At 43.5% G+C, this 26,379-nt stretch overlaps 1 protein-coding gene and 1 long non-coding RNA gene across 5 annotated transcripts in view; one reads left to right on the top strand and one right to left on the bottom strand.

Annotated features, from left to right (window-relative positions):
* Positions 1-26,290, top strand: part of LOC127008977 (twist-related protein-like) — a 283,842-nt gene extending 257,552 nt beyond the window's left edge. For 2 of the 3 annotated variants that reach the window (XM_050881531.1, XM_050881533.1), the window contains 2 exons: positions 11,066-11,315; positions 24,351-25,542. In XM_050881531.1, the coding sequence (XP_050737488.1) occupies positions 11,066-11,315; positions 24,351-24,719 (619 nt within the window). In that variant the 3' untranslated portion in view covers positions 24,720-25,542. Of the gene's footprint in view, positions 1-11,065; positions 11,316-24,350; positions 25,543-25,571 lie in introns of those variants that run through there. The other variant, XR_007761495.1, reaches the window with a different exon arrangement.
* LOC127008979 (uncharacterized) overlaps positions 11,111-26,379 on the bottom strand; it is a 123,660-nt gene continuing 108,391 nt past the window's right edge. For both annotated transcript variants that reach the window (XR_007761497.1, XR_007761496.1), the window contains 2 exons: positions 26,297-26,362; positions 11,111-11,258 (listed from right to left, as the gene is read on the bottom strand). This is a non-coding gene — a long non-coding RNA (uncharacterized LOC127008979). The remainder of the gene's footprint in view (positions 11,259-26,296; positions 26,363-26,379) is intronic.

The raw sequence follows: 26,379 nt of genomic DNA, 5'->3' as shown, positions 1-26,379 counted from the left end.
CGATCGTCTTTCCTGTGACGTCAATTCTACTGTATCTTCAACACACTTTTCCTCACTCTTCAACTCTGACTTGCCGCCGCTCATAAGTTCCCTAAGTGAGTAACATGTTTTCTCCTTCATCCGTCTCCTCCTGTTAGTACTCTTTTTCTTTTCTCTTCATTCTTTTTTTTCCTCAGTCTTTTTATTTATGGTGATATCGTGTCCGTCTCTCTTCTAGCGCTGTCACACTTATTTTGTTCATCTTCTGTTTATTTTTTCTTTCGTTATTTCTTTATAGCTTCCTTCGTTTTCTTCTCCTGTTTTTTTTCTTTCTTTTACTTTTCTTTTTTTAATCAAGGGTATCGTACGAAGAGGAAGTGGGTTAGTGGTGAAGGTGCAGGTGGGGAATAGGAAAGACAGTATGTATGGTATGCATGGTAGTTGTATGGTGTAGGTTCGTTAGTTGTTCTGGTGTAGTTATTGTTTATCGGGCACCTTATTTGCATACCCCCGGCGTGCTGGGGTGTTACTTGTTTTTTTTTTTCTCTTCAACCCCATTTTGTAATCTTCTTTCCATTGCCTACTTCCCTTCTTCTATCTTCAAACTTTTTATTCATTCGTCTCCTCCTCCTCTTTCTCTTCCTTCTCCTCCTCCTTCGCTATATTCTACTAATTTTCTTCTTCCTTCTCCTCTTCCTGAAACTTCTACTTGCACCTCCTCCTCCTCCTCCTCCTCTTTCATTTAATTTTATTCCTGAACTTCTTCCTCCTTCCTCTTTTAGTTCCTTTTCTTCTGTCTTTTCCTTTCACTTATTTTTGCATTCCTCTCTGCCCACCTTATTTTCCTCCTCCTTCTCCTCCTACTTTTTCTCAGGCATCACTTCCTTCATTTTCCCCCATTATTCACATCCTGCTCCTTCACCACCTCTTCCTCCCCCGCCTCCTTCTCCTCCGCCTCCTTCTCCTCCGCCTCCTTCTCCTCCGCCTCCGCCTCCGCCTCTGCCTCTGCCTCCGTCTCCTCCGGCTTCTCCTCCTCCTCCTTCATTCCGCTCCAGGGCATCAATAATACGTGAATCAAAAATCCCTCCTCGTCGTGAGTCAGAAGACGTAGGAGGAGGAAAAGGAAGAGGAGGAGGAGGAAGAGGAGGAGGAGGAGAAGGAGGAACACAAAGAACACAAAGGCAGAACAAACAATAGCAGACCTGATGGTCCTTACGAGGTTGTTTGTGACAAGCTACACTAACTATCTAATCAAAGGTGGAAGGTGAAGGACAGAAAAAGGCGTAGGTTCCTCCTCACTCCCCCATCCCTCCAGCCAAAGCTGGCAGGAAAGGAAAAAGAACCGTGCAGCATGGAAAAACTGCATGGAAATTATGTAGGAAAGAGGAAAGAGCTACCATTACTGCTACCACTAACCGGGCGATAAAAACGAACAAGGACACCAGTATTCGAAAGAACGTAACGTTATTACGCCAATGAGTAATATCTTAATTGTTGGTTGGATTCAAAATACTTGTTTAATATATTTTCGAAGTCCGTAACTGTTGTACTATCAACTATATCACAGAATAGAGAATTCCAAACATTAACGGCTTCGTGCAACGATAATCTTTTACTACTTATCTTGAAATTGTTATTTCTCTTTGTTCTATTTGATCGATCACTTATAAAGTAATCTACCGCATTAATATGTCTGAATCCTTTAAACATTTTAAACACTTCTATTGGATCGCCTCGCATTCTTCGTTTTGATAGGCTGAATAAATTTACTTCTTTAAGCCTTTGTTCATAAGATAAACTTCTCAATTCTAGGAATAATTTTTATTATTCTCCGTTGAACCCCTTCTAACTTTTTACATCTTTTGTGTAATAGGGTGCCCAAAACTGTACACGGTACTCTAGATGGGTCGAACCAGCGCTTTTCAGCTATTGTCCTCGTAGTTTTGTCTCATAGAACGGGGCCGGTGTAGTCACCCAGAGCAAAGATGGCAAGGGAGGAGAGGAACCAGCAATTCGTTCTCACTTTCTGAATCGTCTAACACAACTCCGCGACCCTTGCGAGGCCTGGCCAGCGCCTTTCTCGTCAGACAGCGGCCGAGCCTCGCTCTGAACACTTGATTCTACTAAGGCTCCAGCCCTGCTCTCACTCGGGTTAACTCGGATACCGTGGGCTTGTTCTGGGTGCCTTACCTCTCCCCTCTCCACGCCCTGGACTCCCGTTACTGCTGTGAACCTGACGCCCCTTCTCCTGCGCCTCCCTCGTCCACCACGTCTACACCACTCAAGGACGAAGCTGTGCTGCCTCGTCATTGCCACTCTGGACGAGACGCCCAGAAGAGAAAGAACCCGTGCAACGGGTCATTGCAGAGTCCGGCGTGCTGAAGCCTTCGTGTTGGGGACTTCAGATTGTGACGCTGTTTTGGGGTTTCTACTTTATTTAAAGTAAAGTGGTGTCTAACCATTTATCTTGTTTGTTATCCCTTCCGATTACAGCACCCAACTCTGGAACCTTAACTTACACACACACACACACACACACACCAGCAACTGTATTGTCAAACCAAATACACGTGCATGATGGCATATTTTCCTTGGCTGTATATTTTCTCGTCCGTCTTTTTGTTGTTCTTTTCCCTTTCATATCCTTTTCCCTTTAGATTTTCCCCCTTTAATTTTCTCTTCGTTTATTTTAGTGTTAACATCTTGGTCTGTATTGTCGGAGTGATTATGTATTTTGTTAGTTCTCATCATTGCTATTACCTATTGTCAGAGTTTGGTATTTTTATTTTTATTTTATTGCTCCACCTCTTTGTTGCGTTCTTATTCCTCTTTCTCGTTTAGTTTTGTCTTCTTCTATTTTTCTTCATCTACTTTTGTTATTTGTTCTCCCTCACTTTTTATTTTCCATTACTCTTAAAATTACCATCATTGCCATTACCATAATATATTTCTATTGTAACTATCCGGATTAGAATCATTGTGTTTAGCTTCTTATATGATTACTTTCCGTTTTCCCTGAAGTGGCGTATTCGTTGTTGCTGTTGTTTTTTTCTTTACTCGTTGAAATAAAACAATTTGAGATTTGTCGCCGTCCGTGTTGTTGTCGTCGTTGTTACCTGTTGTTTGGTGTTTCATTTTTAAAGCCAGTCGCTTCATCCTCTTTTTTTTTCTTCTTTTTTTTTACCTTTTTTATACGTGTGTGGATGTTGCTCTAAAAATATTCGTCCTTCTCACGTTTCCAACTCGTCTTTTAGTATTCCACTCCACTCTGTTCGACTCATTTGGAACTTGTGTGTCGTTTTTACTCCGATTTTTATTGGTAGTAGTATCAGTAGTAGTAGTAGTAGTAGTAGTAGTAGTAGGAGCAGTGGTGGTGGTGGTAGTAGTAGTTGTAATAGTAGTAGTAGTTGTTGTAATAGTAGTAGTAGTAGTAGTAGTAGTAGTAGTAATAGTAGTAGTAGTAGTAGTAAAAGTAGCAGTAATGATGGTGGTAGTAATAGTAGAAGGAACGGTGGCATTATCGGTCGAGTCAAGAGTAGTGATTTTGGTGGCTGTGATGGTGGAGGCGGTTAGAGGAGGCGGTGCTGGTGACGTTGTTGTTGTCAGTGGTGGTGGTGTTGGTGGTGGTGGAGGCGGCGGCAACTAGTAGCAATAACGCCGGGAGAAGATAGCAGGAAGACATTTCGCTTGATTGCACGGAGTTATCACGAAGAGATGAGACTCTACTCTGGAGGAAGTGGATCGACAGGAGAGAGAGAGAGAGAGAGAGAGAGAGAGAGAGAGAGAGGGAGAGGGAGAGGGAGAGAAGAGAGATAATTACGATACTGAGAAAAAAAAGACTGAAAAAAAATGTTAGCTAAAAGAAATATCGAGAAAATCATCAATTATTATACAGGTGTTGAGTGTGTGGGAAGGTGTGATGAAGTGTGTGTGTGGGTGTGTGATGACAGGTGTGTGTGGGTGTGTGATGGAGGATGATGACGGGTGAGCTGAGTCTGTTCTCGTTGCTTCATCATTCATCCCTTGACAAAACATACACTTCCGAGGCGAGGTAAAAAAAAAAAAAATCCCTAATGGACTGCTCGAAAAAATAAAAAGGTGCCGGAAAAATTACAGGTAAATTGAAACGCACGTGCAAGAAATGAAACACCTGTGGAGAGGCACGGGTTGAATGGACCTGGGAATGGAGTAAATCGATGGAGTGGATTGGAGTGGAGTGGAAGGGGAGTGGATTTGATTTTGAGTGAGTGTGAAAAGCAGGGAAGAGCTGTGGGCTGAAAGGGTTTATTTAGATGAAGTTGGGGTGTTGAGGATGAAATGTGCGTGTGTGTGCGTGTGTGTGTGTGTGTGTGTGTGTGTGTGTGTGTGTGTGTGTTATGTAGGGGCAGGTGGGAGAGGGTACGCACACAGCAGCCCAAGGTGTGATTGTGGAGAGAAATGGGTGGCGGCGCAGTCTGGTTTGTAATGTGCTGTTGTACCTTGGCTTCCCTTACCTTCCTTTACATTCCTTTACCTTCCATTGTCTTCGCCTTTCCCTTTCGCATGTCGTTTTCTTTGTCTTCTAAACTGTTATCTATTCCCATTGCTGTTTTTTTTTTATTATATTCGTGCTTATTGTCTGTTCTAGTCCCTTGCTTTTCTCTATTTTTATTTATTATGTTCTTTTCGTTGTCATCTTAATTGTTTTCTTTTCCATTGCATTCTCTTTCCTTTTGGTTCTTGTCCTAGTCATTTTCCTTGCGTTGTCTTCTTGCTTTCACGTCATTTCCATTGAGATCGAAATTATTTTGTTTTTATGTTTCTTGTCCTGATTCTTTACATTTCTGACTATTGTTTTCTCTCATGTCATCTTCGTCGTGTTTTTAATTGTTTTCTGTTGCAATGTCTTTTTATTCTCGTCGTGCTTTTTCCCCTTCCTAGCTTTTTTTTTCCCTCATGATAATATTTCTTTCACATGCTCTTTTCGTTATGGTCTTAATTGTTTTCTTTTCTGTTGCATTTTATTTTATTATTTTCGTGATTCCTGTCGCTTCTGGTCCTTCACCTTTCTTTATCTTTTTTCTTTCACGTCCATTTCGCTATGAGGTTATTTTTTTCTATTGCATTTTTGCTATTCTTTTCGTATTTCTTTTCCTTCTAGTTCTTTCCCTTTTTTTATCTTCTTTTTCATCTCCTTTTCGTTCTGATCATAATTGTTTTCTTTTGCACTGTTTTTTTTTTATATATATTCTTGTTCCTTGTCGTTCTGGTGTCTTTCTCGACGTAATCCATTTCTTTCCTTATTTTTTTCTTTTCTATCTCTTCTTTCTTTTGTGCTTCCTTTCATTAGTTTCATTCTTTTCACCTCCTCTTCTCTCATTGTCCTTTTTCATCTCATCTCGCCTCTCACACCATCATCATCCCATATCACCAGTTTTCCCTCCCCAAATTTAAACATCATGCATCTATTTCAATTAGCTTTTTAGATTCATCCAATTTATTAGGGTGTATAACATTACCATTCTCCTCCATGGATCAACTAATATGGCTGCACTGCTCTTCATATTCTTTATAAACAACATACAACTAATTAATATAACTACGTTTCTGTGTATTTACATGGTGCTGTACAAATCATATAGCAGTTAATTTTAAGAGTAATTTTAATGAAGGCAGTATTGTTGTTACACTGATCTTAATACTCTTTACATACAACTTAGAAAAAGATTATTATTAGTAAGTTTCTATATAATCTGCATGATATTGTAAACATACAGTACTCCATATTTTTCAGGACACGTATTGTTATTTTTCAGTTTTCTCTACATACTCTTTATATAATACAACCTAGAAAACACTATTCCATATAATTTGCATGACATTGTACCAAACATAAGAGTATTTAATATTTTCAGGACACATTGTTATTTTGGACTTTGAGTATTATGTATATAGGCTGTTTTCCTTGAAGACTAACTCGTGTTTTCCCTCGAAGATGCTTAGTCCTTCACCTTTTTTGTCCTTCCCAGTACTCTATAACCTCCTCAGGGACCCAGTCTCTCTCTCTCTCTCTCTCTCTCTCTCTCTCTAAATACAGGAGAGAACGAGAGAGTTAAGAGAGAGATATTGGGAACACACACACACACACACACACACACACACACACACACACACACACACACACACACACACACACACAGAGAAGGCTCCTCACCTTTAAATTCGCCGCAAATCATTCCGATGGCGGAGTGAAAATAGGAAGGTGTGTCAAATGAAGAAGGAAAGGCAAGAAGAAAAGGTGAAATGAGACAGACGAGATAAAAGGCGCGAAACGAGAAAATGTATTGGTAGGGTAGAAAGGAGAAAATTACCCGGATGAAGCTGAAGGCACGAAGAAGGAGGAGGAGGAGGAGGAAGGAGGAGGAGCAGAAGGACAAGGAAGAGGAGGACGACGAATTTGGAAGCGGAGAAAAGCATCAAGAAAGGAAAAATAAAAGAGGAAGAAAAACTATGTAGTGAAGATTTTTGGAAGCAGGAAAAGTGATGAAGAGGAACAGGAAAAATGAGAAAAATGAGAAAAAAAAAGGATGAGGTAGAATTTAAAGGATGTAATAATATAATGAGGTATAGAATTAAAAAGCTGCACCAAAAGAAGGAAGAAAATGAGAAAGAGGAGGAAGAAAAGAAGACGAGGGAGGACGAGAAAGAGGAACAGGGAGGAGAAAGAATTTGGAAGCAGAGAAAAACATAAAGGAAAGATAAAAGAGGAAGGAGAACTAGTGCAGATATTTGGAGCAGGACTGTGAGGAAGAGAAAGAGGAAAGATGGGATACAACTGGAAAATAAGATGAGGTAGATGATAAACAATGGAGCCATGTAATAGGGTGTAGGAGAATTAGACACAGCACGAGGAGGAGGAGGAGGAGGGAAGAAATGAGTGGGAGAAATATAAGACTGGTTAGGAGGAGGAGGAGGCAAGATAAGCAGTAGGAAGAAGAGGAGGAGGAGCAGGAAGAACAGAGGAAACATTGTATCTTTGTCGACTCTTTGAACCGTTTAATTACCGTCACCACTACCTCCTCCTCCTCCTCCTCCTCCTCTTCCTTCTTTTCCTCCTACTCATCCTCATTTTCTCTTTCTCCTCCATCTGTTCTTTCTGATCCTGAGCCTCCTTTGTGGCTTCCTTTTATCCTTACTTTTCTTCTTCCTTATTTTCTGCAATTTTCGTCTTTTACTCTTTCGTTTCTCACCTCTTCTGTCACCTTCTTTTCTTCTTTCGGTTCTTCTTTCTTCGTTTCTTTGTCTTGATCCTCCTTCTCCTCCTCCTCCTGTGGTAACCACACGAACGATGAAAATGAAATGGCTACAATCCTAAAAATAACTTTCTCGCATCCGTATTTAACGACGAAGATTGTTTATCACCTCAACCACCGGAGGTTAGAAGGACCGAAAAGATTTTAAATGGCGTGCTCATCGTAGAAAGTGACATTTTACGCACAATTGAAGGGAGGAGCCTTCGCCTTTGCTGTCCTTCATCTTCCACCTTTGATTAGATAGTTAGTGGAGCTTGTCAAAAACAGCCCCGTAAGGACCATCAGGTCTGCTGTTGTTTGTTCTTCCTTTGTGTTTTTTTGTGTTCCTCTGGAAACATAGCACGGCTTATCAGTACAATGGGCTTACTGTGAACCCTTGGGAGGACGCTGGCCTAAGTCTCTGATATATTTACCTACGACAGTAAGAAAGAATATTCGTGCTTAGTTTGTGTCTTTGTTATTGGATTAACTGATATATTGCAAAGTAAATAAATGAAGTTGCTCATAATGGAAATAGTTCATGCTTATACACGGAATACATATTTTAGCTCTGTTCCTCAACTGATAGGTAGATAAAAGGGGAGGAAGAAACGAAGAAAGAAGAGATGGAAAAGGAGGATAAGATGGAGGTAGAAGAGGTGGAGGAGGGGAATGATGATGAAGAAAACAGGTTAACAGAGGATGCAAGGAAAGCAAAATATAATCATCGTTACATTATCGCCAAAATGTATCCATTCCGGAGCAGCATTAAATATAAAAGGAACCATGAACATAAAAGTAACAACAAACTAAGTACACTAAAAACGCCAAAGGAATCAGAGGCAATAGTATTTTTTAATTGATTCTTAAAGGTCACGAATCACACAAACCCCCCAAAAAACAATGTCTGCCAGCCGAACACAACCTCCTAAAACAGGCAGCAAAGTCACCCGGGAAGAGCCAAGCAAAAGTGTCCTTCGTGAGCCTCCCAAACGCTGTGAGTGGGAAGTTTTCGTTTCCTTTTGGTTTCTTTCTAAATGTTGCGTCCCTTAAGGCATGTTGTTGTTGATGTTATTGTTGTTTAGCTTCTGCAACACACACACACACACACACACACACACACACACACACACACACACACACACACACACACACACACACACACACACACACACACACACACACACACACACACACACACACACACACACACACACACACACACACACACACACACACACACACACACACGCGCGCGGAAGAGAATATGTTTGGGTATATACACTTTTCCTTCGGTGTTTCCCTTCCCTTCATCTTGTCTCTCCTCGTCGTATGCGTGTTCTCGTGTGGGTGTGGGGGAAGGCAGGAAGGGAGAGATTGCAGGATGGGCCGATGACTACTCTGGCTTCTGTGTTGTAGATTCTGACATTGGTGGGGCTTTGTGGAGTGCGTATAGTTATGAAGCAGTGGTGGTGGTGGTGGTGGAGGCGATGGTAGTGGAGGCGATGGTAGTGGCAGTAGTAGTGATGGTGGGTTAGCAGTACTACTTGCATAGAAGGTTTTATTTCATCTGTCCATTAACAACCGTGAGTTTTGTTAGATGTGGCACATGCGCATTGCTATTTCGTGACTGAGTGTAATTCAACTGTTATGATAAATATTCAACGTATGTTTTCAAAAGTATATTTGAATGTTTGTGTATACCAAAAACCACCACCTTCCCGAACATACCGATTTAGCTCGATAATATACCTTACAAAAACACGAAAGGTAAACTTGCATAAAACAGCATAGTCAGGTCATAGGCGAACAAACAATGGCCTATGCTTTATCTCATTTCAGGTACATACAAGGACATCTGGCTCTGTAAGTACAAATAAAAGGTATTTCAATTATTTATTGCATGTAAATCACTTAAGCAATATTCGCAATAGCCCAGCATCATTATCAGCAATATGTTATGCTATTTTGAATATTAGTCATGTGATTTACATGTAATTAATGATAATGCCCTATATTTGCCTTTACACAGCCAGATGTATTTTTATGCACCTAAAATGAGCTCAATAAAGCGTAGGCATTTCAAAGGTTTGTTCGGGTATGATCTGACCACACTGTTTAAAATAGGCTTGTCCTTCGTGTGCTAGTAAGGCATATTATCGATGCAAATTGGCATGCTTGAAATATATATAAAGTTTTTTTTTTTTTTTTTTTGTATACATAAACCTTCAAATACGTCATTGAAAAAATAGCTTGAATACTTATCACAACAGATGACAAACTCGCAGAGCCCACGTGCCTCGCCTACGTTCGCCCATGGGCAGATTGACGGAAAACGACAGTAATGGGAGTAGCAAAAAGAGTATTTATAGTAGCAGTAATAGGTAATAAAACGGTATTACACCGAAACACGTAACCATCGCCTCTTCACCATTAAACCCTACCACTATCCCCCTCCCCACCCTCACCACCACCACCCACACCTTCACCAGCATCACCATCAGCAGCAGCATACGCCGCGGCCCAAGCTGAAGGCTCATTCTTTGCCGGGAAAAATATTATTATTGAGGGTTATGTCCACTACATAATGTTTGGCACAACCCCTTATTATCCCCGGGCCTCAGAGCCCAACCGTTGCCCTTCCCTTCCTTCCTCTCTACTTTCCTTGTATCTTCCGCCCACCTCCTCTCCTTATCCCTACCCATTTACACTCTTCCCCCTAACCCGCCCTCTCGGTTATCGTTCTTTTATATCTCTTGGACCTTGCCTCTTCCTTTTTTCTCTATCCTTATTCCTGTTTTCCGGTATCTTTTCCCCTCTTCACCGTCTCCATTCATCCCTTTCTTTTCCTGAACCATCCCCTTCGAGAGGCTCCCTTCCCTTCTTTTCCCCAACCCCATCCCTTCACGATAACTTTCTTCCCCTGATTTTCCCTTCCTCTTACACCTTACCCCTTCCGTCTCCGTCTCCATTTATCCCTTTCTTTTCCTGAACCATCCCCTTCGAGAGGCTCCCTTCCCTACTTTTCCCCTTCCCCATCCCTTCACGATAACTTTCTTCCCCTGATTTTCCCTTCCTCTAACACCTTACCCCTTCCTTTCTTACTCTCAACTCCTCCTTCCCCCGTCACCCCCACTTAACCCTTTCCTTTCCGATAGCTTTCCACTCCTTACTTTCCCTTTCCCCTACACCTTACTTCTTCCCCTCTCTCCCCCCCCGCTCACCTTCTTTACAAAACACTAATTACACCTCATATTTACCCTTCATCCCCCACATTACTCGTCCCTTTCCTTTCTCACTACTTCCTCACTGTTTTCCTCAATACTCCTCTTCCCTTCCCTTTATATTTTCCTTTCATCGTCTTCCCCTTTCGTTATACTTCCCTCTCATCATCACCCTCATCCACACTCCTTCCTCTACATCTTCTTTCCTTCCCTACTACGAATTATCTCATCTAACAACTTGTCCTTTCCCTCATGCTTTCTTTCATCATCACCCTTCTTCCCCTATCTTCTATTACCTCACAGCATCTTTATCTTCATTTCCACACCTCTCCACACTTTCCTTTACAGCATACTAATCTCCACTCTACTATCTCCTCCACAGCATCCATTCCACTTCTTTCTCTTCTTCCATGTACTCTTAAAACACGCACTTTATCATCTCCCCATCCTCACCACCCACGCACCCTATCCACATCCCCCAGACACACACCCCACCCCTCCCCTTCCCATCCCCAAAGCCTCGTCCAGCCCTCTCTCACCATTACCCAGCTTAAACAACGCAATATATTTCCATTATTCCCATCTCGGCAGGTACGAACGAGGGGGAAAGAGGAGGCGACAGCGGCTATTGGAAGTGGGCGGGGCTGGAAGCGGTGACGTCACAGATTCTTCCTCCGTGAGCGATGACGTCAGCGTGGGCGTGGGCGGTGGGCGGGGTGAGCGGCGGAGCTCGGGGCGGCGCAAGCGACCGTCCTCCTCCGCCCGTGAGAGGAACCTTCGCCGACTGGAAAGCAACGAAAGGGAAAGGATGAGGATGCACTCTCTCAATGATGCTTTCCAGGTGGGTTTGTGTTTGTTTGTTTGCCTGTTTGTTTATGTGTGTGTGAGGGTAGTCTTTCTGTTTGTTTATGACCGTCTCTCCTTTTCTTCTCTGTTTCTTCTTAGTCTGTCTTTGTATATTTGTCCTTTCGTCTATGTATGAGCTTTTTCCGTCTGTATTTGTCCTGGGCGTACCTGTGTTTCTCTCTCTCTCTCTCTCTCTCTCTCTCTCTCTCTCTCTCTCTCTCTCTCTCTCTCTCTCTCTCTCTCTCTCTCTCTGTCTCTCTCTCTCTCTCTGTCTCTCTCTCTCTCTGTCTCTCTCTCTCTCTCTCTCTCTCTCTGTCTCTCTCTCTCTCTCTCTCTCTCTCTCTGTCTCTCTCTCTGTCTCTGTCTCTGTCTCTGTCTCTGTCTCTCTCTCTCTGTCTCTGTCTCTCTCTCTCTGTCTCTCTCTCTCTCTCTCTCTCTCTCTCTGTCTCTCTCTCTCTCTCTCTGTCTCTGTCTCTCTCTCTCTGTCTCTGTCTCTCTCTCTCTCTCTCTCTCTCTCTCTCTCTCTCTCTCTCTCTCTCTCTCTCTCTCTCTGTCTCTCTCTCTGTCTCTCTCTCTCTCTCTCTCTCTCTCTGTCTCTCTCTCTCTCTCTCTCTCTCTCTCTCTCTCTCTCTCTCTCTCTCTCTCTCTCTCTCTCTCTCTCTCTCTCTCTCTCATTTCCCCAGAAAAAAGTCACAAAATATTGAGAAATGACAGTCATTTTCCCTCAGCAAGACCTCATCTACCGTGTGTGTGTGTGTGTGTGTGTGTGTGTGTGTGTGTGTGTGTGTGTGTGTGTGTGTGTGTGTGTGTGTGTGTGTGTGTGTGTGTGTGTGTGTGTGTGTGTGTGTGTGTGTGTGTGTGTGTGTGTGTGTGTGTGTGTGTGTTCAGAGACGCAGCCAGGAAAAGAATTTGTTGATCATTGTCAAAGGAAGGAAGGAAATAAGAAGAAAAAATATATTGAGATGCAAATTGGAGAAAAAAGATATTGGAGAAAAGAAAACGAACGAAGAAAGAGATGGAAGAGCAGGAGGAGGAGGAGGAGGAGAGGGATGGAAAGGAAGGAATGAGAATAGAGTAACAAAGGATCGCGATGCTCTGTTGTTTTTCGGCCTTATTCCCAGGGTGGCGCGTGGTGGTGGTGGTGGTTTGATACAGTTTAGTTGTTTAGTTATTTTCTTCTTGTGTAACTTCTAAGGTGTGTGTGTGTGTGTGTGTGTGTGTGTGTGTGTGTGTGTGTGTGTGTGTGTGTGTGTGTGTGTGTGTGTGTGTGTGTGTGTGTGTGTGTGTGTGTGTGTTTCCGTCTGATTAGCTTTTGGTACCGATTCCTCCTCCTGAGAGAGAGAGAGAGAGAGAGAGAGAGAGAGAGAGAGAGAGAGAGAGAGAGAGAGAGAGAATGAATATAAATAATAGCTATAATGATGATATGAAAATGATAATAATAATAATAATAATAATAATAACAAAAAACATTCTTATACTGCATTATATAAAACGAAACCTAGCTAAAACCTTTCTATTTAGTTAACATTTTTTCTTTACTCACAGCCACTGGCCTGAACCTTGACCCTTCTCTCTCTCTCTCTCTCTCTCTCTCTCTCTCTCTCTCTCTCTCTCTCTCTCTCTCTCTCTCTCTCTCTCTCTCTCTCTCTCTCTCTCTCTCTCTCTCTCTCTCTCTCTCTCTCTCTCTCTCTCTCTTCGTCTCTCTCGAGTGGGCCAGGCTCTGAACAATAATGCAGCACTGAAGGCATTTCCATAAAAGCTTCAGCATTTCATTGACATTTAAGCGTCTGAATGATTATTCTTTCGACGCGGAGTCACAGGAAATTGAGAGATCGAGAATGTAAAGGCAAAGAGATTCATAATTAAACTGAGAGAGAGAGAGAGAGAGAGAGAGAGAGAGAGAGAGAGAGAGAGAGAGAGAGAGAGAAATACGAAACTTATGATGTAGATTAAAAGTTATATATATATTTAGTGAAACGTGAAGCGGGGTGACAACAGGAAAAGCCGCAGAAACTTTAGAAAGAGAGCAAACAATGAAAGAGGTGGAGAGAAAATGAATGGAGAACACAAACTAGGGAAAGAGGAGGGAGGGAAGGAAGGAAATTAGGGAGAGAGATAAAGAGCGGAGGTATAGAAGGGGAGACTCAGACTAATGGATCTCCTCTAACCATCTCTTGGGGACACAGTACAGAAATAAAGAAGAGGAGGAGGAACAAGACTGAGGAGGGAAAAGACGGAAGAATTCAATAACGGCTAATGTATGGAGTGGAGGTGTTGTTGCGAGTGACTGAGTGAGGTTATGGACAGGTGGATCGGTGTGGCAGCCAGGTGTGTGTAGGTGGATAATTGTCATGAATGGAGCAGGTGGGTTGTAGTTGAGTGGATGGGGATGATGAGCACGTGAGAGGATGAGGTTGACAGGTGTGTGTGTGTAGGTGAGAAGATATTTGGTTGGAGGTGCAGGCAAGTGGGTTTGGTTGACAAGTGTGTGTAGGCGGAGAAATTTAATGTAGGAATCTTGAAGTAGGTGAGATGGTGGAGCTTACGTGCAATTAAGTGAGTGGATCTATAGGTGTGTGGAGGAGAAGTGGGGTGTGCGTTTTACAGTGGGTAAGAGGGTGGCATTTCTGTACAGGTGAGTGGATTGGGTGGATAGGTGTACGTGGAGAAATGATATGTATGAGGGCAAATTGTAGTGAGTGGGTTTGTTTCTAGGGTGGACAGGTTAGAATAGATTAGGTTTAGATGTATTGAAGAAGAAAATAAAGAAATAAGGTATGTTGGTTTGAGTGTGAAAAAAAGTAAAAAACACACAGTTAAGATGGTTGAAATATGGAGTTTAGAAGTTCCGAATAAGAATACAAACAAAAGACGAGGTAGACAGTTATGATGCAACGTGATAATTAAAAGTGAAAGAACCTGTTAAAAAGGAAATAGTTAAAGGGAGGAATTCATTTGTGTAAAGGGTAAAGGCGATATAGGGGCGCTAATAAAACTGTGCTTGTATTACGAATCCTGACCGGAATGAAAAGTATGGAGTCAATTGTAATTCCCGTAATTGAATCATTTAGTTTAATTGATCAGATTAAGGGGGAAATTAGTGTGTCGTTTGTTATTTATATCATCATTATTATTATAGATATTATTGTCATTATGAAATTATATATTCAATGATGTAAAAAATAGATTTAGAGAGAGAGAGAGAGAGAGAGAGGGGTGGGGGCAATCCAGCCATTTGTCCGCGTGTCAGGCTAACCCATATATATGTCAGTCCGTTGGTCCGTCTGGCTTGCTCTTAAACCCACGTACGTACGTGTGTGTGTGTGTGTGTGTGCGCGCGCGCTCTTCATTTCAACTTTAATTACACTTTTCGTAAGAGTTTATCAGTATATTTTGCATTTTTAATTTAACACACACTTCCTCTCAGAAACTGCGATTGAGAGAGAGAGAGAGAGAGAGAGAGAGAGAGAGAGAGAGAGAGAGAGAGAGAGAGAGAGAGAGAGAGAGAGAGAGAGAGAGAGAGAGAGAGAGATCTCTCTCGAATTGTCGATCAACTCTCTCTCGAGTCTCTCTCTCTCTCTCTCTCTCTCTCTCTCTCTCTCTCGAGGGGGTCAGAGCGTGTGCCAATTTCGAAATCCACCCAGGAGCCTCTTGAGGAAATGCAGGAGGTTGAGGCGAAAATAATTAAGTTGATGACATTTGTTGACACTCACCGTCCTCCTTCCTCCTCCTCCTCCCTTCCTCCTCCTCCTTCTCCCTTCCTCCTCCTCCTCCTCCTCCTCCTCCTCCTACTTGTGGACGCAGGAAGAGTACGAAGACTTGTGGGAAATATCTTTGGCCTCTTGATGGTAGCTCGTGTCGCTCCTTACCCACAGGCGCTAATCCTCGACTTATATTATTTTTTGTATCGCCGCCCCACTTTTTACCACTGCCTGGCTGGCCTGCGCATGACGTCAACACCTGAAGGAGTAATTACGTGAGGGACGTTGTACCAGGCCAGACTCAACCCACGAAGACGAGAAAGAAAATGAGGAAAAAAAATACCTGGCGTGTGGAGTACAGTTCTTGATCTCTCGTTTTCTATGCTCAGTGTGAATGTAAAGAAATCGCGGATGATATAAATAATGAAACGATGATATGCCAAAGATAGTAAAAAGCGTATAGGGATTACTTGACCTGTAGAGAGACCGTAGATGAGGTAGATAACGATACAACGATCCGGCTACAAGATTAAAGAACATATAGGATTAAATATCTTATAGGGAATGAACGATGTAGAGGATAAAGATTGCGAAGCGATGATACAGCTGCAAGATTGAAGAAGTTATTGAGATTAAGTAAGTAAAGAGAAACTGTAGATACGACGGTACGGAGCAAGATCAAAGAACATACAGACATTAAAGAAGTTATTAGGAAGTCGGGGATAAGGTAATTAACGAGACGACAATATGGCAACAGAATTAAAAACTTGGTAGGAAGAGAAGATATCCGTTTTGATAGTGCATAAACGCCAGAGAGAGAGAGCGAGCAACCTATAGTTTCATCCCGCATAATCAGTTTAAGACGCGTCGTGTTATCGAATAAGCAGACACAGACCTCAGACGCTGACGACGACGTAATGAGATGACGAGAACTGGCACCATTGGGATGATGATAATAGTGATGATGTCAGATAATAGTAACAAGGATGACGATGGCAATCTCAAAGGTGATGAGGCCTACAATATTAACACATTATCGTTGCTGCTTGACTATCGTACGTGGTGTGATGTAGCACGTAATAATAAGGGGATGCTGCGCTATTTTTGCCGTTTTATGATTGGTTGATTATGTAATTATTAACCGTTCTGTTTATGGGATTGCAGGAATTAGGTGGGTTAAGCGGCGTGCGTAGTTTGCTTCTGTCCGTCTGTGTCTGTGTCTGTCTGTCTCACATTTTTAGAGAGCCTGCATCCAGTCACATTTACACTATATTTATAACTTTCTCGGCATCTAATGTGTGTATATCTCTTTTAGAAGATACAGACATACATATATTCAACGTAAAACAAGCTTACTCATTATTTCCAGCACACACACACACACACACACACACACACCGACATATACGTACCCTTTCTATATATATACACACAATCACCTCTTCCTCGAAAACACAAACACACACACACACACACACACACACACACACACACACACACACACACACACACACACACACACACACACACACACACACACACACACACACACACACACACACACACACACACGGGCGCCTCTTTGACGACCCCTTGCTCCCTGGAACCATTACTCTCCATGAGGCGGGCAATCCATACCCGACTCGCCCGAAATAGAAGTCGTGGGGAAGGCGAGTGACGTTTTTACGGTCGTGTGTGTTTGTCTGAATAGCCTCCGAGGTGCTGTGTCTGAACTGTGGCACTGGGGCGGGATGTTCATGGCACCCGAGAGATTGGCACCACACCCCCTCTCCCTTCCCCTTCTGCCCCTCCCTTCTCCCCTTCCTCTGTACCTTTTCTCCTTCCTTCTTCTCTCTTAGTCGCATCTCGTTCCTCCTCATTAATTAGAACAGCCAAACAGCCAGGCTTCTCCTCCTCCTCTTCCTCCTTTCCCTTCTGCTCCTTCCCCTCATCCTCCTCCTCCTCTTCCTCTTTGCACTACACCCACTACCTCTTCTTCCACCATCGCCCTATTATTCCATCCTCTTCCCCTCTCCACCCCCGCCACCACACAGCCACATACAGCCCCCTACCTCCTACCACTCCCTCTCCTTCCACCCCCCAACCCCACATCCGCACGATACACGCTGATATCCCGTGTTACTCAGCCAGGCGTCAGGTCAGGCTGCAGCGTCCCGTAAAACAGAGTAGAAGTGAGTTCCGGCATTTTTTCCTGGTTTTGAGGGGAGGAGGGAAAGAGGGGTGAGGGGGGTTCGCTTCCCTGTTTGATACGTGCTTTATTTTTCGCCTTTCATTCTGCATTTGTCGTCGCTTCTGATTTTATTTCTCTTTATTTTGGTTTGTTTCTGCTTCAGGTTATACTGTTTTAGAAGCATCAGACATAAGGGATAAGTCTCAAACAAAAATAAAGTAAAATGAAAAGAGACAGTACAACAGATGGAGAATGTAAAGTTAAAAGTAAAAAAAAACACAAGCGTACCTTAAATAGACAAGTATGCGAAAAAAGTAATTTTTTTTATATTTTTCCTTCATTTTTATGTATTTTTACTTTCTCCCTTTTTTCAGTTTAGTCAATACGGGATGCTGCGTTTTCTTTCCTTCTCAGCGTTCATTTTCTTCTCACTGTTTCTACGCGTTGTTTTTCTTTTTAAGCATTTTCGCACCGTGTTTTCCGGAGTGTAAAGACCAATGAACATCCTGAGGCAAACACGTGACTTCAGCGAGGCAACGAGACGAGAAGAGACATGATGAGCTGCCGTGTCGTCTCGGTGTTGTCGTTACGCTTTCTATCGGTCAAGATGAACGCTCGAGTCCGGGCAATACAAGCCAGTGGTCTGCCGCCCCTCGACCCGCGTCCTCCCTTTATACCCGGTCCGTGTCAGACAAGTGTCATCTCTTTCCCTCTTGCGTGGGTGTATTTGGCCGCTGGATTGAGGTGGACGTGGGCGCGGGGTCGAGTAAGCCGTGCGCCACTGCCGCAGAGGCTGACGCAAACTCTGGCCTGTTTTTGAGTCGTCCAGGGCCACGCGAAGTCCCAACGGCCTATTGCTTGAGCCAAAAACAAGGCGATACATTTTCCATATTGTATCCTGCTTTTATCTGTCTTCCAGTGAGGCTTTGTAGACAGCCACGTGACATCTCCGGGCCAGCGGACGTCAACCGAGAGGGAGGAGAGAAGAGGCGGGATAAAGGAGAGACAAGGAGACGAGGAGGAGGAGGGAGGAGAGGCAAGATGAAAAGGGACAAGGGGAGAAGGAGGGGGTGAGGAGGAGGTTCAGAAGGAAGCTGGGGAGGAGGAGACAGAGAAGAGAAGAAGTTGGAAAGAGAGGAGGAGGAGGAGAGAAAGCAGGAGGAGGAAGAGATAGAGGAGGAGGAGGGGTACATGCTCACCTTGAAGGAAACCTTTTACGTGAACAACATTTCGCTTCGGCGCCTCCGCAAAGTCCCGCGCTTGATAAACTTGGCGAGTGGCTGACGCGCGGCGGGACCGAGCGTCTGCATCAGAGGCTTGTCGCCGCCAACACGTCCTCTGCTTCGAAGGTTTTGCCGTAAATAATGTGAGAGCGCGCCGCGACACAGATTTGTGGAAGCGTTTCAGGGTGAGGGAAGAGGTCGCAGCGAGGGAATGTCTTGCCTTACCGCCGCCACTTGCCGCCGCCATCACGCCTACAGCCCCGCTTCGGTATCCGGAATGCCACGCCGCAAATCAAACTGTACATCAGCAAGAGGCGCCTGTCAGAACGGTCCGGGAGGGGCAGTTCGCGGGCGGGAAGCTGACGCGCCTACATCCCTGGAAGCAGACGAGACGATGTTCCAGGAAAGTCGGCTTTCTGGCGAGTCACTTGAGTTGTTTTTGAGAAGAGGGAGAGAGTCACGCCTCGGCCCTCTCCACCACGCCTCGCTGTACCCAAGCACACCTGATCCCCCACCCTGCCTCTCGCTCACCCCCTTCCAAAAGCCACCCTGCCTGTACCGCCACGTTGTTTGCTGAAAGGGGAAGGGAGCACACATCACCTTTCCCACCCTACCTTACGTTTTCACCCCCTGCCAAAAGCCATCCTGCAAGTCATGCTACGTTGCTTGCTAGAAGATAGAGAGCACCACGCATTTCTCCTCTCAGTGACGTCATTCCCAAGCACACAACGTCGCCCCAACACGTCTCACGCTTTAAATCCATCTCTAACTTAGCCATACACTCCTCCCACCCCGCCCCACTACCGCGGCTCCGTCTGGCAGGCTGGGCTCACAGCTTTTACATCGCCGCCAAAGAGGCTCACGCTTTGATAAAATTCGCTCGATATTTACTTTTACGTATTTGCATACCTCCCAGCCCTCGGCCCGCCTCTCCCCCCTCGCTAAGGCCGCTGCGCCCCTAACTCCCCCTCCAGCAGCGAGATGAAAGGCCAGTGATTTCCTTAGACTCGCCCACACTCGCACCTGTGCCCGTGAGGTGGAAAATGGAGGTCACACGGCCACCAGGTATGAACACACACACTCAATGGATATGCACAACACGACCCATGCTCACCTGATGCCCCGAGGAGGAGGAGGGAGGAAGACGAGAGGCCGGGAGAAGGCGCAAGGGAGGAGGGCAAAGAAGAAGCAGCGATGAGGAAAAAATCTATGGAGAAGTTGGAGGAGGAGGAAAAAGTACAAACAAAAATGTAAACAAAGGAGAAATACAGGAAAGTAATAGGAGAAGGAGGAGGAGGAGGAGAGGCAGGATGAAGGCGCAAAGGAGGAGGACGAAGAGGATGCAGCGATGAGGAAAAAAAAATCTATGGAGAAGGAGGAGGAGGAGGAGGAGAAAGTACAAACAAAAAAAGTAAAGTAAGGAGGAGGAGGAGGAAGAGTCTTAAAATTTCCTTACAAATACTAAATACTCTACTGCGACAAAGGAAAAAAACTAGAAAAAAACAGGGAAAAAAAGAGCAGCTCAGGGCCTGTTTATTTTTTCCTCGTTTGGTCTACATAAAAACAGCTTGATCAAAAGGTACGCGTCCGTTCTTGACACACACACACACACACACACACACACACACACACACACACACACACACGACGTCGATATTTGTAGACGCTTTTTTCTCATCATATACCTCGCACCCTCTTCCACCTCCTCCTCCTCCTTTAGCTTCCCTAGGGCAAAGCTATGACGTACATATGAGAGAGAGAGAGAGAGAGAGAGGTGAAACATTATTAGGTTTCACATTTATTTTCCACTCTCACACACGTCAAGGAAACCACCACCACCACCACCACCACACCACAATCACCCTCCCTACCCCCCCACCCTCCCTTACCTGTTGCTCTCTAAGTCTCCATAATTCTTCGTCTGAAAGTTTCATTTTCATTCGTACACACACACACACACACACACACACACACACACTAGAAGAATCAGTATCCCATTTTTTTCCTATTTTTCCTTTTTAACCCCATGTCCTTGATCACAGTCTTGTTACCTATATAAGCCAGACGTCTGTAATGAAATACGAAGTTTGATGATCCCACTCTTCTACCTGAGGCTAAGAATACACCTGCGGCTGGGGCAAGGGAGGGAGGCGAGGGATGTACCTGAGCGGGGTTTTTTTATTACCGTGAGGGAGAAGAAGGAACAGTGGGCTGCGTAACTAAAGAAAAAAGAAAGAGAATGGAGGATACGAGGAGAGGCATTAGATGAGCATGATGTTGAGGAAAGCAAACGAAGATGGAAGAGGAGAGGACAAAAGGAAAAGAGAGAATGAAGGTGGTGGTGGCATGGAGAGAATGAAGGTGGAGGTGGTATGGAGAGAATGAAGGTGGTGGTGGTATGGAGAGAATGAAGGTGGAGGTGGTATGAAGATAATAAAGGTGGTGTTCTTTTTAGTATGGATGATTAAAGTCGAGGGAGTAGCTTTGTAAGATGTAGAGGAAAACCTACGAGGGAGGATGGAACATAATAGGACAGAAGGAAGGAAAGAAAACGTCAAGTGGTTAGATAAGTGTAATTGATGCAGTTATTGACAGCTTGCGTTAGATGAGGCGAGATTGAGATAGTGAAAATTGACAGATGGAGTGGAGGTGGCGAGGAACGGGTAGGAGAGGAGGCGGTGGTAAGGAATTGATAATGAGGGAATGCTAATGAGAAGGCTTACTGTAATTACATAGATTACAAGATTTTACTGAAACGAGGTGGATGAACAGGGATAGAGAAGGATGAGGTGAGAAGTGTGGCGATGATGGCAGAGGAGGAATGAAAGGAAAGGAGAAGGCGAGAGATAAAGAAGAATAAAAATAGAAAAGGCGATAGATAAAATAGCAGAGAATTAGTTTTTTTTTTTTTTTTTTTTTTTTTTTTTAAAGCTAAGGAGACAGCTCAAGGGCGCAAAGAAAAAAAAAGGCCCGCTACTCACTGCTCCCGAACAGAGGTTAAAGGAGTGTCCAAAATCAGAGGTTAATTTCGGGAGGAGAGGTACGAAGGAGGCGGTGTATTTACTATTTTTTTGAAGGTGAATAGAACAACAAGGACAGTGCAATAAAATCATAACACTAAATGCGTATATATATTGCCTCACTCTCTTTTATGTTTATTATTGCAATGAATGACCGTTTGTTTTGGCTTTAAAGTGAGAGAAGCGGATTTTTTTACAAGTGTTATATAATTGAATTGCGTGGCGGTAAGATAAGCGCATGAATCCGAGCTTTTTAAAAGTCTGGAAATGTTGCAAAGCGTTTTATAATCAGCTTTGCGGGAGAAGCTTTTTGCGGGCGGTAATTCAATTCTTCTCTTAGTATTACGTATGTGTACCATATGGATCTTGGTAAACCCCTCTTCTCTTCTCTTCTTCTCCTTTTTCTTCTCTTCTCCTTTCTCTCTTCTCTTCTCCTTTCTCTTTTCTCTTCTCTTCTCTTCTCCTTTCTCGCTTCTCTTCTCTTCTCCTTTCTCACTTCTCTTCTCCTTTCTCTCTTCTCATCTCTTCTCCTTTCTCTTTTCTTCTCTCTTTTCTCTTTTCTTCTCCTCTCTCTCTCTCTCTCTCTCTCTCTCTCTCTCTCTCTCTCTCTCTCTCTCTCTCTCTCTCTCTCTCTCTCTCTCTCTCTCTCTCTCTCTCTCTCTCTCTCTCTCTCTCTCTCTCTCTTAGTTGCTGTCTTAATTTTTCTTTTTCCAATATTCTTGACTCTCCAACTTTCCTTCACCCACTTCTCTTTCATCTTTGCTCGCGCTCCTCCTCCTCCTCCTCTTGGGCCTTTTCCTTGTCTATCTCCGGTCTGTATTGACATGTCGACACTCCTCAAACTTCTTTACAATTTCTCTTCTGTTATCTATAGTTGTTGTTTTTTCTTTTCGTTGCTGCTTTTCTCTCTCTCCCTCTCTGCGTCTTTATCTTGTATTGCCTTGTACTTTTTTTAACTTACGTTCGGTCAGTGTTTTTTTAGTATTGATTTTTTTTGGTACTTTCAACTTCATCGATTTGTTTGTCTGTCTGTCTGTCTCCGTAGATTTCTTCCTGTCTATCTTTTTCATTTTTCTTCTTCTTTCCTGCTTGTTCCTTTCCCATCACACTTCCACTTATCTTGTGTCTCCTCCTTCCTCCTTCATTTCAGTTTTTTTATCTTGTGTCTCCTCCTTCCTCCTTCATTTCAGTTTTTTTTATTTTTTTATCTTGTGTCTCCTCCTTCCTCTTTCATTTCATTTTTTTTTTTATCTTGTGTCTCCGTCTTCCTTCTTCACCTTCCTTCCATGTTCCTTTATTCTCTGCTTTTCTCATTTCCTCTGTCTCTTCGTTTTTATCTTCTCACTTTTTTCAAGGTTTTTATTTTCTTCTTGCATCGCGTAGACCTTTCATCTCCTTCATTCTTGTGTTTTACTTTTATTTACTGTTCCTCTTTGTAAGTCTGCTCTCTCACCTATCAGTTTTTCTTATTATTGATCTTCTCTTGATTCCTGCGACTCTACACATTCTACTTTTATTTTCTTCCTTTACGTTTCAACTCCCATTATTTTTTCTTTGTTTTCTGTCACTCATTGGCCCTCTTCTTCCTAATTATTATTTTCTCAATATTTCTCGTCATCAAAGAGCTCAGAAAGATGATTGATAACCGGGTATATATTTGTTTTATGTTTTACATCTCATGTTATTTATATCTTCACTGAGTAAGAGGTTAGATAGACATGCTATTTCTACACTTTTTCTCGATCCTATCTTCTTTAATTGGCTATTTTGGCGATGAGCTATTTTTATATTTTCTCGCAACAGGATTTTCAGAGATATTCATAAAGTTTTCTGAGCTGTTAATAATCCCGGTATGTGTGAGCTCATCTATTTTCCGTCTGTTACATCACTATATTTGTCGCAGGTATTCACGTTTTCTCTATTCCGTTCTAAATATTTGCCTGGTCCAGCAACTTTGTAATCATCCCCGGAGCAGCCGTGCGGCGGAGTAGCCAGACCCCTTTAAGTTTCCTCGGCCCCACACAGCCTCCGCGGCAGAACTCCTGTCACACATCCTGACGCCTCTGTGCTGTCCATTTACCTAATGCAAGAGTTGGTCAGCATCCTCCTGGATCTTCCATCCCTAATACTAGACCCTGGACCTGACTGCATCACTTGTATACAGTGGCAGTGCCAAAGGGAGTCTAAATCTTCTCAGTCCTCCCTCAGATATACTTAATTAAATTTAAAAGAAAAATATCTTTACAATCTCATGGCGCCTCAGTTTCCCCTTGCACCAAATAAACTCAAATAAGCTCCTTTAAGCCTCCCTTCTAAACAAACCCTTCCTACAAGCCCTGCGAAGTTTGCAAGACAAGCGTCACGGTTTGCACATTTCACGAACTCGGATCGATCCCTCTTCCCCGAGACTCTCGTACTTTAATCTTTGAAGTGACGTTTTCTGTTGGTGCTTACCAAAATACTGGCATTATGACCTTGTAGAAGGCATCTCCAATGCACTTCATCACAGCACAAATGTGAGTAAATCAAAGTGATAATAACGGTGGCACGTTCTTATCGTCTTTGAAGCGCTGCATCAATTCGTAGTCACCAGGAAAAGGAAAAATATGACTTTGCCGCGGCACACTTTTCCTACGGGGAGCGAAGTCGCACTTAAATTATTTCTGCAAACTTGTGTACATGAAGAACGTTTTCTGTAACGCACTTTCCTTCTCTTGTAGGAATTTAAACAGCAATACATCTATTATATGATATGTAGACAATTAGAGGAAGAAACCTCGAATCACACTATTAATAACGTGACTTTTTGCCCTCTTTAACGAGCCTTTTGGCATCCAACGGTACAGGTGCTCCAAGAACACAGTAACGGTCTTTAACAATGTATCTTGTCCACAGGCGCTGCGAGAGGTGATCCCCCACGTGAAGCGCGAGAGGAAGCTGTCCAAGATCGAGACTCTCACACTAGCCAAGAACTACATCATGGCGCTCACCAACGTGGTCTGCGAGATGCGCGGCGAGGACAAGCCCTACCAGCTCTTCCCTGACAAGACCTCGGGCTCGGACAGCAGCTCCTCCCCCGGCGGCACGACCTGTCTCCCCGACGACTCCCCTCCACCCCCCAGCGACCCCAACACCACCACTAACAACAACAACAACTCGGATGCTCCCTGTACCAACACCCCCGCCGCCGCCGACTCCCCCGCCTCCGCCACGTCAGACGCAGACAACAATAACAGCATTCATAAGGACATCACGTTGTTTTGAGTGACGGCGCGGCACGAGCAAGGGTGTTGTGTTGGTGCCGCGGCGCCCTGACATGCATCACCAGAATCACCAACAAACACACAAACAGGCGAGGTGAAGAGGGGGTGGAGGTGAGGGTGGTAATGTTTTCGTTTGCGGTGTTGTTGCGTACGTCTCTCTCTCTCTCTCTCTCTCTCTCTCTCTCTCTCTCTCTCTCTCTCTCTCTCTCTCTCTCTCTCTCTCTCTCTCTTATTTCACCTTCTGTCTAGTCCAATTTGATATACGTGAATCTAGTCATGTTTAATTATCAGGTAAAGATGAGAAAACTGAGTAAATGCTGGAGCTGGAGTACTGCATTATTATTATTATTATTATTATTATTATTATTATTATTATTATTATTATTATTATTATTATCATCATCCCCTATGTCATAATTATTGAGACAAGTTGATCATCGTTAATTAATGCCTTGCCACCATTAGCATCATCACCCATCATTATCACCATCATCATCCATCCTCCTATCATCACGGCTATCATTTATTATCCACATAGCCATCAACCAAGATATTTTTTTTTTTAACCAACATCACATCATTCACAGTTTCGCCATTATTATTGTCATTATTTCAACATCACTCATCATCATCACCACCACTGCCATCACCGTCATCACCTTGTCATTATAGTTACTGTCATTATCATCATTATCACAGCTACCGTCAAAATCATCATCATAGCATCTCATCCTCATCACCACAACCACCACCATCCTCATCATTTTATCACCATACGTAGCATCACTATCACCACCACCGTCACATCACAATCATCATCATCGCTGTAATTAATAAGGAACCATTCCTACAGGTGTCTACTCCAAATGTAACATCGTCAACATCGTCATAATCATTACTTTTAAAATCACTTTTGTCACCCATGCATTAATGTGGGGGATGAATAGAACACGGGAAGAAGAAACTTATAAGAACGAAGAAAACGGATGTCTGATTTCATAAACACTGTAGCTTGATCTGTGTGTGTGTATGAGCCTCCTCCTCCTCCCTTTTTAGAGATACGAGAGGCTGATGAGAGAAAGGTGGACTGGAAGAGGATTAAGTCGTATAGAGAAAGACTATGAGATGTAGACTTATCCTAATCATTGTGGTCTCGGATCCTATACTACACATAATCGCATCATGGAAACACACTCAACTGCTCTCATTCATGTTCTTAAATGTTAAAATAAATCCACAAGAGAAAACAGAAAGGCAAAGGACAATATGGAAGTGAAGATTGCTAAGAAAAAAAGGTGATGGATACCAGTCTATCAGCGTGATTGATAAAAATGATAGATTGCATGAAAAGCTGGGAAGACACGATGAAACAATGGATTCACAGACTAAACAGCAAAGAGGTTATAACAAAGACAATAAGTGAAAGACAAACGATCAGTCCAGAGGAAGAATGGATGAGGGAGAAAGTGCCGAAAAGCTAACATTATGATTACCCTCGAAGTGGCACGCGAGAGAGAGAGAGAGGAAAAAGAAGTGGAAGCAAGCGGAAATTCATGCATGTTTCTGATGAAGACTCACCGGGGCAAAAGTTCTTTCTTGTTTATCCGAGGCGTGAGTGACAGCGGCCATATTGCCGGTGGGTCCCTGAAGACGGAGAGAAA

Source organism: Eriocheir sinensis, chromosome 39 (genome assembly GCF_024679095.1).
Source record: "Eriocheir sinensis breed Jianghai 21 chromosome 39, ASM2467909v1, whole genome shotgun sequence".
Taxonomy (NCBI): Eukaryota; Metazoa; Arthropoda; class Malacostraca; order Decapoda; family Varunidae; genus Eriocheir; species Eriocheir sinensis.
Note: the sequence above shows the minus strand (reverse complement) of the source record. Positions and strands in the feature narration are given on the sequence as shown.